The following is a 20966-nucleotide window of genomic DNA, read 5'->3' as shown; positions in this document are numbered from 1 at the left end:
CCCGACCCCGAGACCCCTGCCAGCCACAGATTTGTACAGACAGGGGCAGTCAGACCCGACCCCGAGACCCCTGCCAGCCACAGATTTGTACAGACGGGGTCAGTCAGACCTGACCCTGAGACCCCTGCCAGCCAGATTTGTACAGACGGGGCAGTCAGACCCGACCCCGAGACCCCTGCCAGCCACAGACTTGTGCTCATCAACCTGCTGGCACTTCAGGCCTTGGTGACAGTCAGCCCTAGGCAGGCAGGGGGCACAAAACAATTCCCCAACCAATGATTCCAGGCCAGCCCAGGCAACCCAGACAAGGACCAGTGGGGCTCCCAGGAACACCTGGACGCCGGCTGGGCAAGACCCTGGGCCTGGTCCTGACTTCTCGGCCCCGCTGCTGTCCAGCTCCAGACAGATGGCAGGCAGTCAGGAGGCTCCAGGGAAAGAAGGGAAATAAGGAGGCAATCTTCTGGTTCAAGGCAACTCTGACCTCTGACCCAGAAAGGGAAGGGGCCTTGGTTTTACCTTAGCATGTTGTTTGTATAATACAGGAAAGACAACATCTCTGTCCCTACCTTACCAACTTCTCTGGCATCAATGTTTGAAAAATACCCAGCCCACAGGCCTCTCCTGACTCAGCCCTGAGTCTCCAGGAAAGGTCAAGTACAATTGTCGTTTTTAGCGCTCAACAGTGAGTCATCATCAAATGATCTGAAGGCACAAGACGTAGATAGGGCGGGTTCTGCTGCGTAAGCATGCCCACAAGCTCTGTGTGCAGAGGCCCACCCTGGCCTCCCAGACAGTACTGATTAGGGAGGGAGCAATGTGGGGAGGCGAGGGAGACAGGCTCAGAACGCATAGGCAGAGACAGAGACAGAGACGCAGACACAGGCACAGAGACGGGCAGAGATGTAGAGATGCAGACACAGAGACAGACACAGGCACAGAAACAGGTGCAAAGGTGTAGAGACACAGAGACAGAGACACAGTCACAGAGACAGGTGCAGAGATGTAGAGACGCAGACACAGAGACAGAGACACAGGCAGAGACAGGTGCAGAGATGTACAGATGCAGACACAGAGACAGGAACAGAGAGATATAGAGACACAGAGACAGACACAGGCAGAGACACAGGCACAGAGACAGGTGCAGAGATGCAGGCACAGAGCTAGAGACAGGTGCAGAGATGTAGAAACACAGAGATGCAGGTACAGAGACAGAGACAGGTGCAGAGATGTAGACAGACAGAGACAGGTACAGAGATATAAACAGAGAGAGACAGGCTGAGCGAGGTGGACGAGGGGCAGGGTAGGGAGTACAGGATGAGAATGGGGAGAGGCTGCAGCCATCTGACAGGGCTGAGCCCAGGTGACCTTCCTGGCAGTTCTATCTGAGTCCACTGAAGGATGTTCATAAAGCAGAGTCTCCCAGAGACAAAGCACCCATGGACGTGCGAGAAGTGCTGCTGGGATCAGGTCCCCAGGAGCTTCTTACACAGGTTAGAAATGCAGACTCAATAAGAACTGAAAAGAAAGTGCTTGAAGCTACCTATGGAATTTCACTCCTTGTTAGAAATACAGGAAGCAGAAAGGGAAAAAGGATGCCCCCTTTCCGTATCCCAAGGCCTGCAGCATGCAGCAGGGCAGCATGGAGGAGAGGGTAAGCTACCTTCCAGCTCCTCCTCCATCCGAAGATCGGCCCAGTCCAGAACTGAAGAGAGAACCACTCCTGTGGTAGGCAGAATAATGACCTCCCAAAGATGTCCACGTCCTAACCCCAAAACCTTGAGTCTGTGGTTACATGGAAGGGGATTAAAGCTGAAGATGGAATTAAGTTTGTTAATTTGCTGACCTTGAGATGGGGAGAGTATTCTGGATTATCCAAGAGGGCCCAGTGTAATCACACGGGTCTCTATAAATGAGAGAGGCATGCAGGTGAGTCAGAGTCAGAGTGATGTGACATGAGAATGACTCGACCCGCCATTGCTGGCTTTGAAGATGGAAGGAGGCCACAAGCCAAGGAATGCAGGTGCCACTAGAAGCTGAAAAAGGTAAGGAAACAGATTGTTCCTGGAACACCCTGAAAGAAAGAAGCCCTGCTGACCCGATGCTGTGATTTTAGCTCAGTGAGATCATTTCAGACTTCTGATCTCTAGAACCATGTGATCATAAATTTATGTTGTTTTAAGGTACTGAGTTTATAGTTGTTTGTTACAGCAGCAGAAGGAAATTGACACAACCCCCACATCCAGCCAACAACTGTTCTTCTCGACCCCTACCCTGCTGTCACTTGGTCTGAGCACACTGACACCACTGCCCTTCCACAAGGTTAAAATGAGCCAATCAACCAGGCATCCATCCCTTTATCTCTAATGTAGGACTGCATCGAGAAATACACTTTTAAAACAGTTGTTCAATGTTAATACCAAGTATTTTTCATGCTCATTAAGGTAAAATGTTCTTAGTATACATCAATCAGTTGATTCTTGATCTGAAAAAACATGACCTTTCAGTGGCAAGCCCAATGATTCATTCAAAAAAGGAAGAAATACTTTTTCTCTCTTCATCAATTACCGTTGAGTAGATCCCACCTCATCGCGACCCTATAGGACAGAATAGAACTGCGCCATAGGGTTTCCAAGGCCGTAAATCTTGACAGAAGCAGACTGCCACAGCTTTCTTCCTTGGAGCGCCTGGTGGGTTAGCAGCCGAGCACTTAACCAGGGCTTCTTTTTCTCTTAGCAGTTCCCTTTCTGTTTTCTTGTTTTCAGAACAAGACAAGCTCTGCTGAACATAAAGCTGTGGGGAACACCTGAGTCCAGCAGAGAAAGAAAACAGCACTTCCTACATGTCAGTTCTGCCGAGAGAGGGCATATGCTTGGGGGCCCCACTGGAGGTCCTCCAGGGAGATGCGCTGCCTGCTCTACCTCGGCTGCTAGGTTTGTTCAGAGGGGTCACCTGTGATGGGTCAGAAGAGGTGACACTCAGGTGCCTCTTCCAAAAAAAACTCACCTCTGTAATCAAAGGTGACGACATGGTAACCAAGGGAACTCAGCACCTGTGAAGTGAAAAATAAACATTTTTGGCAACAAATCCAAGCATCTCTGACGAGGGCAACTTTGCCTCTGACTAAAGTCACCCAGAGTATTGTCTTGGTGTCCTGCATACAGGGGAGGAAGCTCCATGGTGATCTTCTGGCTTGGGGGACTTTAAACACCCCAGGCAAGAGGGGTAGAGGATCTGGCAAGAGGAGGTACTCCAGAGCCCTGACCTCGACTTAGGATACTTTTCTGCAACTCAGCATTTCTCAGATTTTAAGCTTTTGTGGAAATTTTTCTTGCTGTACCTGTACTTAGACCCCCTCCTACTGCCCACCAACAGAACCAGACTGTGGGAGGTAGGGGCCTGCACAGAAGAACCCACCACATGCACCCACAGCACAGTGCCAAGAAGTGCAAGCTACACCAGTCCGCACCAGCTGCATTACGCTCCGCTCCTCAGGAAGCACGAGAGGCCGCCTCCCCAAGCCCCTTTGTGTCTATGAAATGTTCGTCTTTCCTTTATACTGTGTGTCCCTTATACCCATGCAGTCACAAAGCATTTCTAACGTTCTCTCAACTGAGGTGACCACGCAGTGCTGAGGAGGAGGGGACGCACACACTCTCACGAGGAGACCTGCACATCAGGCTGTCCTGGGAACACTGTCTGGTCTCATTTGTCAGTGCCAATACCTGGCAAGTGTCTTCTAACCTGCGTTTCCCTAGTGGATGGGAGAGCTAAGAGGGTGGAGAGATTGTAGCGGCTCACTTGCCAGGTCTGTTTCTTTGAAATGATCTGAGCTAGAACAGAGATATCTATTCTGTCTGGGGCCAGCTCAAGCCATTCTCCCTAAAGGCTTTAGGTTTATTTCAGTCTTTGCAGTGGGTACTCCAATTGTTTGCGAGCATTCCTGGGGAGCAGGAAGGCCACAGCTACACAAGCCCCACTTCAGTGTCCTTCCCTGGTGGCATCGTGGGCAGGAGTCTGCCCATCTGAGAACCCACATGGAGAGCCTGCTCTGTTGCTGAGCGTGCGCAGATGCTCTGCACCTGGCTGCTTCTCTTTAAGACTTGCTGGGGGCATGCAGGCATTCACCCCCCTGCCCTGATGTGATCCAATACACAAAGTTCAAGGGGAAAAAGCCCTCCAACAGCCCAGAGCTGCAATGTACCCACACATCTGCTTATGCTCCTTCTTGCCCTGCTAGCAAATGCAGATGTCCATTTGCAGGAAGCATAAGGGGACAAATGTGGGTGGCTCTGACATTCAAACAACCCCCGATGAAGAGCAGAACCAAGCAGAAGCACAGGTGTGGACGCCTGTGCCGCTGAAGAGCCACACTATATCTGGGGAGCCTGGGGGCACTTTCACCGAGCCTGCCAGGAGTGTCTGATTCGAGTCTGAGGGCATGTCATGTTGGATGTAGGGAATGTCTGTGCCAGCACAAGTCTGTGACCCTGTAGCTAGCAGTGCGTAGAGCTCTCTGACCACAGAGCTCTCCTTAGTCATCGTGTTTATGACTTAAAAGTCATTTCAAACATGTTTTATGTAATTTGCCAATATCTGGCATATGATCCACAAAATAAACATACCCTGATTTTGAAAAGCACCCCTCGAGGCAGCACCATGGGAAGCATTTTAAGGCAGGGTCCGCTAGGGAACTGCCTTACAGCACTTCCATAAAAAGCCATATTAAAAGAACCAGCCATGATCAGCTTTTGCAACCATGACTTGCTTCTTGCTTGTCTCCTAAAATGATAGCCAGGAAGCAGTACGTGGGCATGGCTGTGCTTCCCGTGCATAGGCTGTGGTGTCACCCTGTGCCCGCACCTTACCTTATACAGCTCCACACGGTGGTCCCCTCCCCTAGAGTGTCAGGGAGAAGAAACAAGAAAAGTAGATATTAGCACATCTTCTCAAATGGTCAGGCTCAGAGTCACAGTGCACAGTCTGAGTCCTTTGTGACTTGTTCTCCAAATCTCACACTAAGGAGGTAACAGTGCAGTGAAATACTCAATACGGCCCTTCTGGCCACAGTCTTTGTGACTTCCACACAGTGACTACTGGGTAGGACTATGCAAATGGGGTGTATGGAACCTGTGATGGTTAAGGTTATGTGTCATTTTGGCTGGGCCATGGTTTTCAGTGGTTTGGCAGTTATGTAATGATGTAATTTGGCAGTTATATAATGATGTAGTCATCCTCCATTTTGTGATGTGTTGTAAATCCTAGTCTCTATGCTTGTGGTTGTGGTCCTATTTGGGAGTAAGTTGTCCATTATGTTAGTGAGGCAGGATTAGGGTGGGATGTATCTTGAGTCACCGCCTTACTAGACAGTCTGACTCAAGTCACCCTGCTTACCTCAGTCACCACCCTGACCACCCTTATTCAAGTCACCACCTTTCACTGCCTTACTGAAGTCACACCCTTGCTTGAGTGGAACATTTTATCATACAAGAGATAAAAGGAGAGAGAAGTAAGCAGAGAATGGGAACCCACTACCACCAAAAAGAAGAGCTAGGAATGGAGCATGTCCTTTGGGCCCGGGATTCCTGCATTGAGAACCTCCTAGACCCAGAAGCCAGAGATACAGAGCTGTAACACCAGAGACGATGAGAGACGGTGAGAAGCGACGGCAGAGAAATGGTGGCAGCAGAGGCAGCAGAACCAGGAGACCGGCAGGAGATGCAGTGGTGGGTGTGCAGACCCAGAGTGAGAAAGCTGAGCACCTTCGGGTAGGAGGCTTGCTGGCAGAGTGGGGTGTCTTTGGGCACTTGTCAGTGAGTGCTGAGTGCCTTCAGGCACTTGTCAGTGGATCTACGCTTGTTGACCCATGGAGCAAGAGAGCTAAGCACCTTCAGGCCGAGGCTTACTAGCAGAGTAGGGTGCCTCTGGGTAGTTATCAGCAGAGCTAGGGGAGCTTTGTAACACTTGCCTGAGCAGGATAAAGGCTGGGCTGGATGTCCAAGGGGCTGAGAGGTTGAGGGCCAGAGAGAGGCCTGCCTGCGGACATGGCTAAGAAGAGGCTGTCCTGATCAGAAAACTGTATCCTGAGTCATTTCTGATCCTGAATTGTAACCTGTTACTTCACTAATAAACTCCATAATTGTAAGTATTGTATGTGAGTTCTGTGTGGCCATTGCAATGAATTATTGAACCCAGCAGAGAAGTAGAGACTGCCATGGGAGTGAAAACTGGTGTCAGAATTGGTAAAGAGATTGGAGAGAGGAGGTATGTCTGACCTTCGCTTCACAGGAATCATCTTTGGGCTGCTGATCTTGATTCTCCTTGCCCTTTGTGAAGTTAGACGTCAGACACCCCCGCCATACCATTTTTATAGTTGGTGTCAGAAGTGGGATGAGGAGAGGCTGATGTTAGAGATGATGGACTGGTACAGCAGTTTGGAAAAGTTGGATATTTGGGGCATCTTTAACCTCCGCTTCATAGGAACTAGCTTTGTGCTGATGCTTCTAAAAGAAATTATTCATTCAGGAGGGGTCAATGTGGGTAAGTAATTCTCTCCTTGTGTCACCAAAGTGGTCCCAGGCTTGCCTCTGGCAATACTGTGCCAAGCAAGGAACAGTCTTAGCATTTGGGGGATTTCTTAATTACAGCTTTTATTTTTAAATGGGTCACTCATACATATAGTACAAAATTCATTGCATACAAAAGGATATATAATAAGCCTGCCCCACTCCTGCCCAGCCATCTAGTTCCCTCCCTCAGCTTCCTGTGTGTGCAGAGATCATCACTTATTTACTTTAACACACACATGGGCCACACCATGCACACTTTCTGCAGCTTGTCCTTTTCACTTAATAAATCTTAGCCAACTTCCAGTACATTCTTTTTAGCAGCTGTTCACTTTCTTTTGCTTGTTTTCATTGTTTTTTTTTTTTTTTTTTTTTTTTGCCGTTTCCCACCTGTTGCTAATCTAAGTACTGCAGCAGTGACCACTTTCCCTTATGTCCTCTCACACATGTGTGCCTCATGTGTGGGACACATTCCTGGATATGGAATGTGGGGTTGAAGGTGTGTATAACTGTCATCCTGGCAGTTAAGGCCAAACCCTTCTTCAAAAGGTTCTAGCCTTCTACTAGCAGTGTATAAAAATGATGCTTCTCTAGACCCTCAGACCAGAGTTTCAATGGGTTATTTCTTACTATTGAAGCTGAGCATTCTTTCACATGAATAAATTATTTCACATGTTTATATTTCTCTGTCCGAGAAAAATCTATCACCTCTTCCCACTTTTCTATGATGTTGTTGGCCTTTTTCTTATTGTGGGCACACACTAGAGTAGGAGCAGGGGCTACCTAGGGAGAGGAGAACAAGACTGGCAGGTGTGGCAGCATGCTGAAGGATCTCTCATCCTGTCTATACTTCTGAGTTGTTTTGTTGTTTATATGGAACATTTGACCATTTCAGGTATGTGTATCAGGAGGGAGAGGCTTCTGAGGGAAGACAAGGAAGAGATGAAGGAAGAAAACCCAAGTAACATAGAAATAAAGATAGAAATAAAGAAAACAAAGGAATAAGTTTCAAGACCAGAGGGCAACACTGCAAAATGTTTTCAGCTATCTTTGGAAGAGTTCCTGGTGGCTCTTTTCTAAATTTTCCAAATTTCCTACATTCAGCAAAAAAGCAGAGGGGCCCAGAGTGTGTACAAGAGTCGCAGTGGCCCAAGGAGCATGGGTCCTGGAAACAGAAACAGAGGCGAGGGGCACAATCACATGCACTTTCTGCACTTACAATCACGACTGCATCTGGAATTGCTCAATTAACCACAACTGAGCAGAGAGCAGCAGGTCCAGGCTAAACAACAGGAGGACAGCCCAGTGGGTTGGCAAGTTGTCCCTGTTACTAGAACAAGTACCTATGTAATTCCCAGCTGTAAGGATGGCTTATGAAAACTTAAGTAGGAAAACTTCCTGATTCACAAACAGGCCTCTTCTGGGCCACAGGTTTGCACTTATAGCAGTTACCAGGGATTGGGGTCATGGATGATTCTCCTGAAAAAACTGTAAGCTCTGTGGGGATAAGATCCTGTCTAAATCAGTTACTATTCCCTCACCTGGGCCTAGCACATAGGGAGCACTTAACAAATACTAACTGAATTAATATCCTTTACTCCTCATACTTCTCCATATTTTTAAGCTATCCACCATTTAATTCACAAAAGTATTTTAAATAGTACCATGCTGTCATACATAATTCAGCGGCATTGAACCTCATGATCCACATGAGCTATACTAGAAACCTGGCCATCCTTAAGACTCTGTCAATATAAACATTCTGATTTCCAGACTCTAGGGCAGCTGCACCCTGCAGCGAGCACCCTACAGAGTGGAGGAGACACTAGCTGAGGACTGCACTTCTGTGGTCAGAGAAGGAACCTCCAGGAGCAGTGTGAGATGCAGTAAGACAAGACATAGGCAGGGCAACGTGGTGGGGAGGGCAGACACATACAGCAGGGAAAACCTGCAGCATAGGTAGTCTCTGGGGGAAGGAGAGGGGAGAAAATGAGGAACCCAACAGTCACAATATCACTTTTAAACCTGAAGGTACAGCAGGTTTTGTCTTCCGTACCAGACACTCCATGGAAACCCTATGGGGCTATAGGATCGCTATGAGTTGGAATGGACTGCTCGGCAATGGGTTTTGTTGTTGTTGTTGTTGTTTACCATGTGATTGCCATTGTTTAACTGAACTTCATTCATAGCAAACCACAAAATTTTATTATTTATAGTGTCAAAGACAGAAGTTGACAGCAGTTATCTTGCTTTGATTTTGGGGTTTCCTTACCCAGGAAACCAAATATTCACTTTAAAGAAATCTCTAACCAAAATTAATCCACCAGGGGCTTTTCTTTCACCCAAAGTTGCAAATCATCTTTCCTGTTTGAAGCCAGGCTTACTAAATTTGAATTTCAAAAGATATAGCTGGGTAGAGGGCCAGAGACCATCACATGACCTGATATCCCTGGATCACAGTAAAAGGGGGACGGCAGTGTTCAGTCAATCATGTTAAGATTAGTCAATGGTTGATCTTCTGTATTTCTCCCTCCTCTTCTCTTTATGAGTCGGTGTATTAGTTATCTATCTAGTGCTGCTATAACAGAAATACCACAAGTGGATGGCTTTAACAAACTGAAATTTATTTTCTCACAGTCTAGGAGGCTAGAAGTCCAAATTCAGGGTGCCAGCTCCAGGGGAAGGCTTTCTCTCTCTGTTGGCTCTGGGGGAAGATCCTTGTCATCTATCTTCCCTTGGTCTAGGAGCTTCTCTGTGCAGGAACCCCAGGTCCAAATGCTGTGCTTTGCTCCTGGCACTGCTTTCTTGGTGGTATGAGGTCCCATGACTCTCTGCTCGCCTCTTTTATATTTCAAAAGAGATTGGCTTAAGACACAACCTAATCTTGTAGGTTGAGTCCTGCCTCATTAACATAACTGCCACTAACCCCATCTCATTAACATCATAGACTTAGGATTGACAACACATAGGAAAATCACATCAGATGACAAAATGGTGGACAATCACACAATACTGGGAATAATGGCCTAGTCATATTGATACATATTCTTGGGGGACACAATTCAATCCTTGACCGTCGGTATCAACTTGAGGGCAATGGGTTTGGTTGTTTTTGTTTGTTTGTTTCCTTCTCTTTATAAACCCGATTGTATTCAGCTTCTTGGATCCATTTGTTTTTTCTGGAATAAAAACGGTCTCCCTATATGCATACAGAATAACTGCACAGAATAAACCTTATGTTCAAATTTCAGTGACTTTTGATTATTTTTAACAACAGCAAGACACCACAAGAGCTGTTGTAGCTACTTGCTCTTTGAAAAGCAGAAGAGAAACCGCTGCAGCTTGGACCAAACAAAGAAGAAAGCAACTTGGGAAGTGCACACAGTCTGCCCCTGGCACATGCCCTGACTTTGCCCTTGCCCTCCAGGGTATGTCTAGCCACTCTGTAGTGGCCTCCTCCACCACACCCCGCCTCCATGCTGCTCCCCTCCAGGAAGGTCCAGGCATGGTTCTCCTGACTGATTCTGCCTATGAAATGCCCCCTACCCCACCTGCCAACCTGACCCAAGTCGCCACACTGTGATGGCCCTGTACCACACCAGCTCCTCTGCTGGCTCTCACATGCAACCTAAAAAGCCCCAGCACCAGTGACCCAGGCTGTTTTCCAAGCAAGGCTTTGCTCAGAACACACACCTCCTCCCTCAGCTCCCGCTCTTCCCCCCTATCCCCAGGGTGCTCCCACATAAAGCGGTATCTTTAAAGCAGGGATAACCACTCAAATTCCAGCCAGTCTGAAGGAGGTACCATTAAATCCATTCATGGAAAGCTTTTGGGATAAAATTGGGTAAAGACTTCATACGCCATCAATAGCCCATTAGGATACTGCTAGTCTTATGTCCAGGACAGAGAATTCATAAAGATCACCCCGACCACGTGGCAGGAGGTACAGTCTGAAAGGATTAACTTGTTATGAGTGCTCAGCTGGGGTCTCTTCACTGGCCTCCCTCGCCTGCAGCCACCTTTTGAGACCACCACTACTCCCTTCTCAGCACTTTGTGGTCTTTCTTCCAGGAAATTGCAGGACTGCACTGGATCAGGTTTCACCTGTCTGCACACTGGAGCCAACCAACAGGTAAATGGTGCAGAGCCAGCCGCACCATAAGAAAGTGAAAATGTGCCCTGCATTCATCAGCCTGGGATGGCAGACCTGGTGGAGCCAGCTGCAAAGTTCACCAGAGCCCACATTCTCCAAGGACAGCTGTAAGGTGTCATTAGGACCCCTTCTATGAGTGACTACTGCTTTCTTGCTCACTGGAAACCTTGTTCCCTAAAAGCACAAACTGCCAGACACCTTGCTGGTGGAAATCACATAGGTGAGAGCAAAACACCCACTTCTGCCATGGGGAGCTAAGTCACCTTGACACAGAGAAGCAGCCCCCATTCCAACTCCAGCGCAGAGCTTCAGAGAAGGGGTTTCTGGACGCAACTTCCCACATCTGTCTAACACTGCAGCTCCCAAAGAAGCAGGACCCAGGTCTACTTGCAGACCAGACCTGATGTTGAGTCAGTGGAAACACTGCTTCAATTAAATTTCACATAAACTCCACCCTCCTCCCCAAAATCCCATAACACTGCCTTTTCCTCTGTTCTTGAGACACCCTATGGGGTTGCACCAGTGTGTACACTCCCTCATTGCAATGGGTCAATAACCTGATTCCACGAGACTGCAGGTTTTCTCCTGGTGGTCTTAGCTGACTGAGCTGACATGCCCCCAAAAGGAGCTGTACAGTGCAGGGAGATGCATCTGTGTGGGTTCTCACCTGCTGTCTCCCCTCCCTCACCTGGTGCCTGCGTTTCCATGCAGGTACAGAATGATAGGGTAGTTAGAAGCCAAGGCATCCTCATACCACATCTGGTCCTTTCCTTGGGCATTCTTCCACCAGACAGCTGGGACAGTGTGCCTGGAAACAGAAGCAGAGGCGAGGGGCACAATCACATGCTCTTTCTGCACTTACAATCACGACTGCATCTGGAATTGCTCAATTAACCACAACTGAGCAGAGAGCAGCAGGCCCAGGCTAAACAACAGGAGGACAGCCCAGTGGGCTGGCAAGTTGTCCCCATTACTAGAACAAGCACCTATGTAACTCCCAGCTGTAAGGATGGCTTATGAAAACTTCAGTAGGAACACTTCCTGATTTGCGAACAGGCCTCTTCTGGGCCTTGAGTTTGCACTGGTAGCAGTTATCCGGGGTTGGGGTCATGGATGATTCTCCTGTATAAACTAAGCTAATTCAGCGGCATTGAATCTCATGATCCTCATAAGCTATACTGAAAACCTGGTCACTCTAAGACCCCATGTTGATGTAAAACATTCTGATTTCCAGACTCCTGCTTACGAACCACTGGAGCAGACCTATCTCTGTAGGAGCCTTCGCAAGTTGAGCGTGGGTGATACAAAAAAAAAAACAAAAACCGTTGCTGTTGAGTCAATTCCGACTCATAGCGACCCTACAGGACAGAGTAAAACTGTCCCACAGGGTTTCCATGAAGCGGCTGGTGGATTTGAACTGCCGAACTTTTGATTAGCAGCTGTAACTCTTAACCACTGCACAACCAGGGCTAATACAGGCAGCCTGTAATAGCTGGAAACAAAGTGTCTTTTTGGAAGCAGGCCATGCCTGCTCCGTGCCATACTCTGAGCCCTGTTTGGCCATGTCCTCCTTCAGAGAAGACACCAAGGTTAATTTTAACTCAGGCCAAATCAAATTCTGTTAATCACTAGGGAGGGTCTGCATTAAAAAGGTTTTTTAAAGATTCTGGTGAGAATTTTTTTAAAAATTAAGTAAACAATTTCTTATGTCCTAGCTCTTAAGTTTCAGCATCTCATTTCTAATATATCCCTCTGATCCTTTCAAGAGGATGGCCTTTTGGGGTGGTTCTGATCATTATAATTATTGCTCCCATACAGTTATAAGCCTTTGGGAGGGAAAGGTACACTTTAAAAGGTGCTAGGAGCTGACATGCTTCCAGTGGCCATCCTACCCCAAACTTGGGGTTCCTGACAAGGGTCCACCTCCCTGGGCTCCCCTTCTCCTACTGCTAAGAGAGGAGAGTTCATGCACACAGACAGGCGGCTGAGAAGGAGCTGATGGTGAAGAGTGCCCGGCACCATTCTGGGCATGAGGCCCTTCTTTCAGGAAGGCTGTGGGAGGATCAGGCGGATGGGCAAGGAGGTGAAGCGGAACTCACTGCTCACCCACGGACCCACCATGCTATTCTGACACCACATACTCTTTCTGTACTTACAGTCACAACTGTCTCTAGAATTGCTGAATTAACTCAGGTGTAGGCTGGAGCAGGCTTCCAGTGAACACACAGTGCTTTTGTCATTACCTTGAGACATGCCATCATCGTCACTAAATAAAACTCTTTTTTGTGTAACTGATAATTTATGTAAGTACTGTTAGTATGTAAGTACACTCCTCATGCAATATGACCGCTCTATTTGAGTAGAAAACCCTGATAAACCCCAAATTCTTCAAAACACAGACACATACATTAACCAACAGGAAGGCCAACCTAGTTTCACTAAGCAAAACAAATCAAGCTTTTGACAAAAGATAGAAATTTGCAGTGTCTGACATGCATACATTGGTCAATAAATGTTAGATTAAATCAAGATAGAAAATGACATAAGAATCTAATTCCTGCACCAACTTCCTCCCTCCCTCCTTTCCTTTTTTCCTTCTTTCCATCCTCCCTCTCTTCGTTTTGTTGTTGAGAACATACATAACAAAACATACACTAATTCAACAGTTTTGACATGTACAATTTAATGACATTGATTACATTCTTCAAGTTGTGCAACCATTCTCACCCTCCTTTTCTGCATTTGTTTCTCCCTCATTAACATAAACTCACTGCCCCCTAAGGTTCCTATCTAATCTTTCAGGTTGCTGTTGCCAATTTGATTCCATATAGATAGTTTTTAAAAGAGTATAATGCTCAAGACAGATCTTTCTTACTTGTTAAGCTAATTAGTCTTTGGTTTTTAAGATGACTTCGGGGGATATTTTTGGTTTTCAAGGTTTAAAGATTATCTCAGGGCAATAGTTTCAGGGGTTCATCCACCCTCTATGGCTCCACAAAGTCTGGAGTCCATGAGAATCTGAAATTCTTTTCTGTATTTTCCCCCTTTTGATCAGGATTCTTCTATAGAATCTGTGATCAAAACGTCAGTAATTTGGGGTCTTTCAAAAGCCTGCAAGAGGCCATTTAAGATACATCTACTGGTCCCATCCCAGCTGGAGCAAAGGAGAATGAAGAAGACCAAAGACACAGGGAAAAGATTAGTCCAAAGGACTAATGGACCACAACTACCACAACCTCCACCAGACTGAGCCCAGAACAACTAGATGGTGCCTGGTCATCACCACAGACTGCTCTGGTACGGATCACAACAGAGGGTTCCAGACGGAGCAAAAGGAAAACATAGAACAAAATTCAAATTCACAAAAAAAAAAAGAAGACCAGGCTTGCTGGTCTGACAAGAGACTGAAGAAACCCCAGTATGGCCCTCAGACACCCTTTTAACTCAGTACTGAAGTCCCTCCTGAGGTTCACCCTTCAGCCAAAGATTAGATAGGTCTATAGGGTCAACAATAACACATGTGACAGATGCGCTTCAAAGTTCAATCATGTATGTGAAAACCTCAGGATAGAGTTTGGTGCTGTTTCAAAAATTTTGCACCATTCAGATCAAATTTAGCTGAGGTTTTCCCTTGGAAAAGGAATGGGTGCAGAATAAAATGGACAAGCACCAGTTTCAGAGACTGACATTCAGGACAGTGTCAGTGCCCCATAGGGCCCCCATTGCCTCCTGGAGAGGCCGCAGAGCTGGGCGCCTTGAACTCACCAGACACCTATTGTCACGTCTTCCTCTGGCTGGAGGTAATAATTACAGGTGTGATTCAAACCTTGATCCTGAGGCTTCTTCAAGTCTATGAAATAGGGAACCCTCACTGTAGAAGACAAAGAGATGGAAATCAGGATTAGTGGGAGTGGACGGTCAAGACACACCTACGCATACAGCACAAGTGAAGCTTTCAAAAAGTGCCAATTCTTTCCCAACACAACACTGCCAGACATGCTGGGCCCTCTGACCTCAACTGGAACACTGAGGTCAACATACTTCCAGTATGGGCAAGACTCAAGCACTGAAGTTGTTCAAAGGGTAAGGAGACACAAATGAGGAAAGGCAACATCACTGAGGGCTGCCTGGGTGATGAACCAGCATGAGAGAGGAGGCCAGGAGGTCTGCCAAAGTCACTCAGCCAAGCTAGGACCGCAGGCTGGAACTAGGGTGACACACGTCTGAGATGTTCTGGACCTAGAACCACAGGACTTGATGACCAACTGATGTGGGTGGTAAACAAGTTAAGGGGGATTCTGAAGTTCCTAGTGCTGTCATAGCACAGAAAGCCAGTGAACAGTGAGGTACAGACACAGGAAACAGATGAATCCATAGAATACCATCCAGAGCTGAGTGAAGGTACGTGGATCGATACAGCAGTGTCCTGAAGTGAGCAGGTAGTCTATCAACTAGGGCCCCGGTTGAGTAAACTGTGGTGTACCCACAGGACACAGGAGTCTGCTCCGTATCTACTGACCTGGGAGAGCATCCATGACAGACAGTGAGATGAGAGGAGCAAGTGCCGAGTAATAAGGTCACTGTGCGTATTCTACAGTCCCATTCTGTTTTTGTGAAGAGAAGCAAACACCAACATCAATACCAACACCACCACCCGTGGTGTGGCTTGGAACACTGGTTTCTGTGTGCGTGCGTGCGTGCGTGCGTGCGTGCGTGCGTGCGTGCGTGCGTGTGTGTGTGTGAAGGGTGATGCTTAATTTTTTCCTCACATACGATTTACTTTTTATTGTTTGTGGTGAACACAATTTTTGAAGATAAATCTAATTGAAAACTGAAGAATTTAAAAAAACAAAAACCTGGAGGCAGGACTTACTTTATAAAATGGCTACTCCCAAAAGGGGCAGTGACAAAGAAACCAATTCCTTTCTAAGGAAACCACATACCTGCTTACAGTTCACTTTGGAGAAGAGTACTTTCACTAGATAACCTCCCACATCCGTGTGGCACAAAAGCCAAATGTGCTCATCTCCCACTCCTGTCCCCTTGTTGAGCGACACTCATCCACCTCCTCAGGACATTTGCACTTGCTATTCCCTCCACCTGGAATGCTCTTCCCCCGTGCAGCTGCACACAGAGCTCTCACTTCCTCAGATGTCACCTTCTCAGACAAGGCCTTCCCTGGTCATCTAATCTTAAGACTGCAATCCTTCCCTGTTTGATTTTACCCCTAGGTACTTATCACCACCTATATTTCATATATTCACTAATTTTATTTATTTATCTGATTTGTAGACTGGCCAGGGCAGGAGTCTGGGGCCTATGCTCTTCCACTTTCTATAGAGTGAGAGATAACAGTGCCCTCACCATCCATCTGTGGTACAACCTCAAACAGCTTCACTGTGCAGCCCGTACAGGCCCCTGACAGAGCAAGGCCAGCTCACTGCTGGGACCCAGGCCTCTGGCTTCTCCTCCTTCTAAATTTTTTCATTGTCCACTCTCTGGCCACACCACCGTTTATCAGCAACCACAAACATCAGCAGGCATGATTAGGAAGGATCCCACACATGTGGTGCTCAGTTAATAATGAGGGAATAAACGTAGGAATGAATGGGAAATAATCTACTCTAGCATACTTTTTTAGCTAATCTGGAAAATATCTGATAGGGTGAAAGGCTGAAACTACTTAGCTGTAATGGCCATTTCTGACTGAGGATTGGGATATCTGGCTTATGTCTCCTTCCGATCACTGTCAGAGCAGAGCAGCCTCTCCTCAACACAAGCTGTAAGAGATACGATCTTGAGGAAAGGAAACAGCGAGGGAGGCACTGTGGGTGGGGCACTCCCCTGGAACCCACCCCCCAAGGAGTCCTCCCCTGCGTGCCCCCCATGGCAGGCACACCCCTATCATAGCCCCCACTGCACAAGCCTGTCACCCCCCCACCAGTCTGTACTTACCACGTCACAGCCCTGCACCCTCACAGCATGTGCTCCTGTAGTAAAGCTGCCCTGTCACCAAGTGCAGTGCTGGTGACCACGGCTTCCTTCACAGGGGGACTGTGCACATTCTGATTTTGGAAACACACTAAAGAGTCCCACACTGCTAGTCAGAGAACGCTCCTTTCTCCCAAGGGAGCAGACACAGAGAGCAATACTTGGGAGGGCCTCAGTACTGTCACCAACAGAAGCAGCTGGGGGGGGCAGCCTGGGGCAGGAGGGGACCAGGGTCACTGTCACTAGAGGGGAAGGCACTGATCGGAGTCTGGCAAGGAGGTGGAAGCCAGGCGCAGGGCCTGGGGAATGCACCTCTGTGCCCGCAGGGGCCAGGCAGCTACCCAGGTGGATGAGGCCACAGAGGGGAGAGAAACAAGGAATGCCCAGTCAGTGCTCCCTGGAAGGTGCCAGACCTTTGGGCAACCTTCCAAAAGGAGCCAGAAGCACAGATTTTAAAAATAGTGACCACTAAGTAAAAATCTCCTTTAAAAGTAGTGCTAGGGGCTGTCTTCCTGGTGTGCAGTAGACGCTTAGAAGGAAAGAGTCAAGGAAGGACTTCTTCTTGGGAAGCTCAGGATAGCCCCACTGCCACAAGCCTGACCCTCCTCTTCTGTGCCATGGGGCTGAACTAGGAGAAGCCAAAGTTCCTCCCTGCGGAACTTCTGCAATCTCATTAGGAAATCAGCAGAGCAAAATCTGTGCCTGTAGCTAAAGCAGCCCAAATAGTCAGTCAGAAGAAAATCAATTCAATCCACTTATTTGCAAAGACCTTATTATGTGCCAGGCACTGCCTAGAAAGCTGTTCAGGGCCCATTGTCACATCTGCAGCCCTAATAGCTTCATTCACCTGCAAACCCAAGCTAGTTTCTGGACTGGACCGGTTGTGTAAGGGATACTGACATCAGAAAAACAAAACCCCTTGATTGTATTACGCTATTTTCTTAAAAGTCCATGCTTGTCACAGTGGCAAAAACTTACAGATGATAAATTCTAGAAGTTCAGCTACCTTTTCATTAGAAAAATCAAATGCTTTAGTATACTAAATGTAAGTTTATAGCTATTTTAATAAGATACCTAAATGAAACACTTACTTTAGATCTACAAAGTATTAAATACTGCCCTTGCCATTTCCTTTCCTCCTACCAGTATAAACAGCAGAAATTCTTTTTAGCCAGTGACTTCAAAGTTTCTGTGATTACATCTGTTATAGACTTGATGATTCAAACCTGGTTTGTGTTCCTGCAGGTGAGAGGATCTCGATCCTCTGACTCGCCTCCCCAGCTCCACTCATCCCTTGCTTCAAGTGTCTCAGGCCACAGCCGCATTACATCAAGCCACATCTCTCGTCACCTCCTGTCTGTCCTCTCCCTGTATCTTCACCTTATCCTCTTCCCTCCCCTCGGCCAGTTCACCTCCGGTCTCCACATCCACATCGACCCCGGCTTCCGAAGTCTCAAGTTCCCAAACACACAAGGCTCAAATCCACACTTTGCAAGCCCAGTATAGGCTAAGACATGCTTAGAGACTGTCTCAGGACGACCGCATTTTCAGTAGCCTCCTGCCTTAATGCTGTGATAAAAGTTTCTGAGGTATCGTTTACGGAGTGCTGGCTGCGGGCCCCGCGCTGTGTTCTACCTGTAAACGTCGAACACCTGCACAAGCAGTCCCCTTCCTCCTAGACTCATCTGGCAGGTATAGACGTATGCTCCTTCAAACAACGACTCCCAGCAACCATTCTACCTGGGAGCCTTTGTCTTCTATTTCATAAGCTTGACACTTCTGCGCCTTCCTTTCTTCACTTCTCCCAAAGTGAATTCAGTAAACACCATGAAAGAAAACAACTTTTATGGAACACACGAGATCCAAGGAAACTCAAGAAAACTGCAACACCTATAAAGCCAACATATAATTCCACAGAAATCAAAGTACGTTGCTTTTACAAAGGGGGAAAAAATGTGATTTTTTTTTTTTTTTAAGAAAAACCAGATCCTAAGTATTAAAAAAACAAGATAACTATACTTATCAGTGGTCATCTTTTCCAAGGACAATTAACCTTCCAGACTGCACAACTGACAAAGAATCTTCAAAACAACAGCTTCAATAGACTCTCCAATGTTGTGAACGTTTTTGCCCATCTCAGCTGAAAAACGAACCCCCTGCCATGTAGTACATGCATCTACACAAATGCCAGCAGCAGAAAGCAATGCCATCATATGGCACTTTCAAAAGACACCCTTTAACTGGGAAGGGGCATGAGGGAAATTTCTGAGATAGGAGAAATGTTCTATTTCTTGATCTGAATGGTGGTTTTATACATATATATACAAGTTATCCTGCACACTTAAGATTTGTACATTTTATTATACTTGAATTGTATCTCAATTAAAATAAAAAGATTCCCAGTAAAATTAGACATCATCATTAAAAACGAATTCTTACTAAAATTAAAGGGAAAATTCACACATAGTGCTTACCAAAATTCAAGAAAATCAGTTTGGCCTGTATCCCAGGACATAGTTTGACGAGAAATGGAATGGCAACGTACAACCCCAAAACACAGAGAAGTATCTTCCTCAGTCGGAGCCACACGCCCTTTCGTCTGCAAGAGAAAAGCAATTAATAGGCCGAGAGTCAGTAGATGCAATTTTGCTATAGTTTAATTTAAAAAAAAAAACAAAAAAAACAAACCCATTGCCATCAAGTTGATTCCAGAGTAGAACTGTCCCATAGGGTTTCCAAGGAGCAGCAGGTGGAGTTGAACTGCCGACCTTTTGGTTAGCAGCCAAGCTCTTAACCACTGCGCCACCAGGGTTTCCAGTTTAATAACAGCATTATAAAAATCACAAAACAAAATACAACAAGAATATTGTGTTTCCCCACAAGAATACTGTCAGTAGTAAGAGTAGCCTTCTGCCCTGCTTTGGTTAAAATAATATTTTAGATAGCCTTTTGACTTAAGCTTAGAATTCTACTGGGGAAATTTTTTTTTTTTTTCTTAAAAGCCAAACAATCACGACAATTTCCTTTGCCACCCTTGGAGTACAACACAGCAACCAGATCCTCAGAAAGTCCCCAGCCTTAAATCAGACCTGAGCTGCCACTTCATCTCAGAAGAGAATGCCTCCTCTTCTCCTCATGGTACCCCTCTGCTCACCAGCTACAGGACTGGATTACTCATTAGCTACCCGTAGGAGGCACCCCTCCCCCAAGGACAACAACAGAACCTGCCCAACCAGGTCCTGGAAAGAGCAGGGAACTGAGACCAAGACTTGATGTCACTGTCTGTGCTATATTTTTCCACCCAGCCCTGACAGGGACCTCAAACCAGGTCATGACTATGGGGCCCCAAAACCCTCCTCTATCCCTAGCCAGCTTCAAGAGTGCTCTCCATCCTGTCCCTGTTCACCTTTCAAAAATGTCTCTAATCTGGAGATTTGTAAACTTTTAGTCTCAGAATCCCTCTACGCTAAAAAAAAAATTGAGACTCCCAAACAGCCCTTGTTTATACTAGTTATATTTACTGTATCACTATTTATCACGAGAAATTAAAACTAAGAAAAAAAAATTTTTTATTCTACTTTAGATGAAGGTTTACAGAACAAACTAGTTTCTCATTAAACAGTACATACATTGTTTTATTACATTGGTTAATAACCCCATGACATGTCAATACTCTCCCTTCTCAAACTTATGTTCCCTATTACCAGCTCTCCTGTCCCCTCCTGCCTTCTAGTCCTTGTCCCTGGGCTGGTATGCCCCATTAGTCTCGGTTTCTCCTATGGTTCTGTCTAATCTTTGGCTAAAAGTTGAACCTCTGGAGTGACTTCATTACTGAGCTAAAAGGGTGTCTGGGGGCCATACTCTCGGGGTCTCTCCAGTCTTTATCAGGCCAGTAAGTCTGGTCTTTTTTTGTGAGTTAGAATTTTGTTCTACATTTTTCTCCAGCTGTGTCGGGGACCCTCTATTGTGATCCCTGTCAGAGCAGTCACTGGTGGTAGCCGGGCACCATCTAGTTGTACTGGACTCAGTCTCACGGAGGCCAAGGTACATGTGGTCCATTAGTCCTTCGGACTAATCTTTCCCTTGTATCTTGTTTTCTTCATTCTCCCTTTCTCCCAAACAAGGGTGACCAGTGGAGTATCTTAGATGGCCACGCACAGGCTTTTAAGACCCCAGATGCTACTCACCAAAGTAGGATGTAGAACATTTTCTTTATAAACCATGTTATGCCAACTGAGCTAGATGTTCCCCAAGACCAT

General features: G+C 46.6%; 1 protein-coding gene across 1 annotated transcript in view; it reads right to left on the bottom strand.

Moving 5' to 3' along the window:
- Positions 1-20966, bottom strand: part of ABHD12 (abhydrolase domain containing 12, lysophospholipase) — a 141534-nt gene that overhangs the window by 11704 nt on the left and 108864 nt on the right. The window contains exons 2-6 of the mRNA XM_004376468.3: positions 19182-19306; positions 14482-14587; positions 11405-11524; positions 4866-4896; positions 3004-3049 (exon numbers count right to left, since the gene is read on the bottom strand). Of these exons, the coding sequence (XP_004376525.1) occupies positions 3004-3049; positions 4866-4896; positions 11405-11524; positions 14482-14587; positions 19182-19306 (428 nt within the window). The remainder of the gene's footprint in view (positions 1-3003; positions 3050-4865; positions 4897-11404; positions 11525-14481; positions 14588-19181; positions 19307-20966) is intronic.

This window comes from Trichechus manatus, unplaced genomic scaffold (assembly GCF_000243295.1).
Source record: "Trichechus manatus latirostris isolate Lorelei unplaced genomic scaffold, TriManLat1.0 scaffold00042, whole genome shotgun sequence".
Taxonomy (NCBI): Eukaryota; Metazoa; Chordata; class Mammalia; order Sirenia; family Trichechidae; genus Trichechus; species Trichechus manatus.
This window is presented reverse-complemented; position numbering and strand designations above follow the sequence as displayed.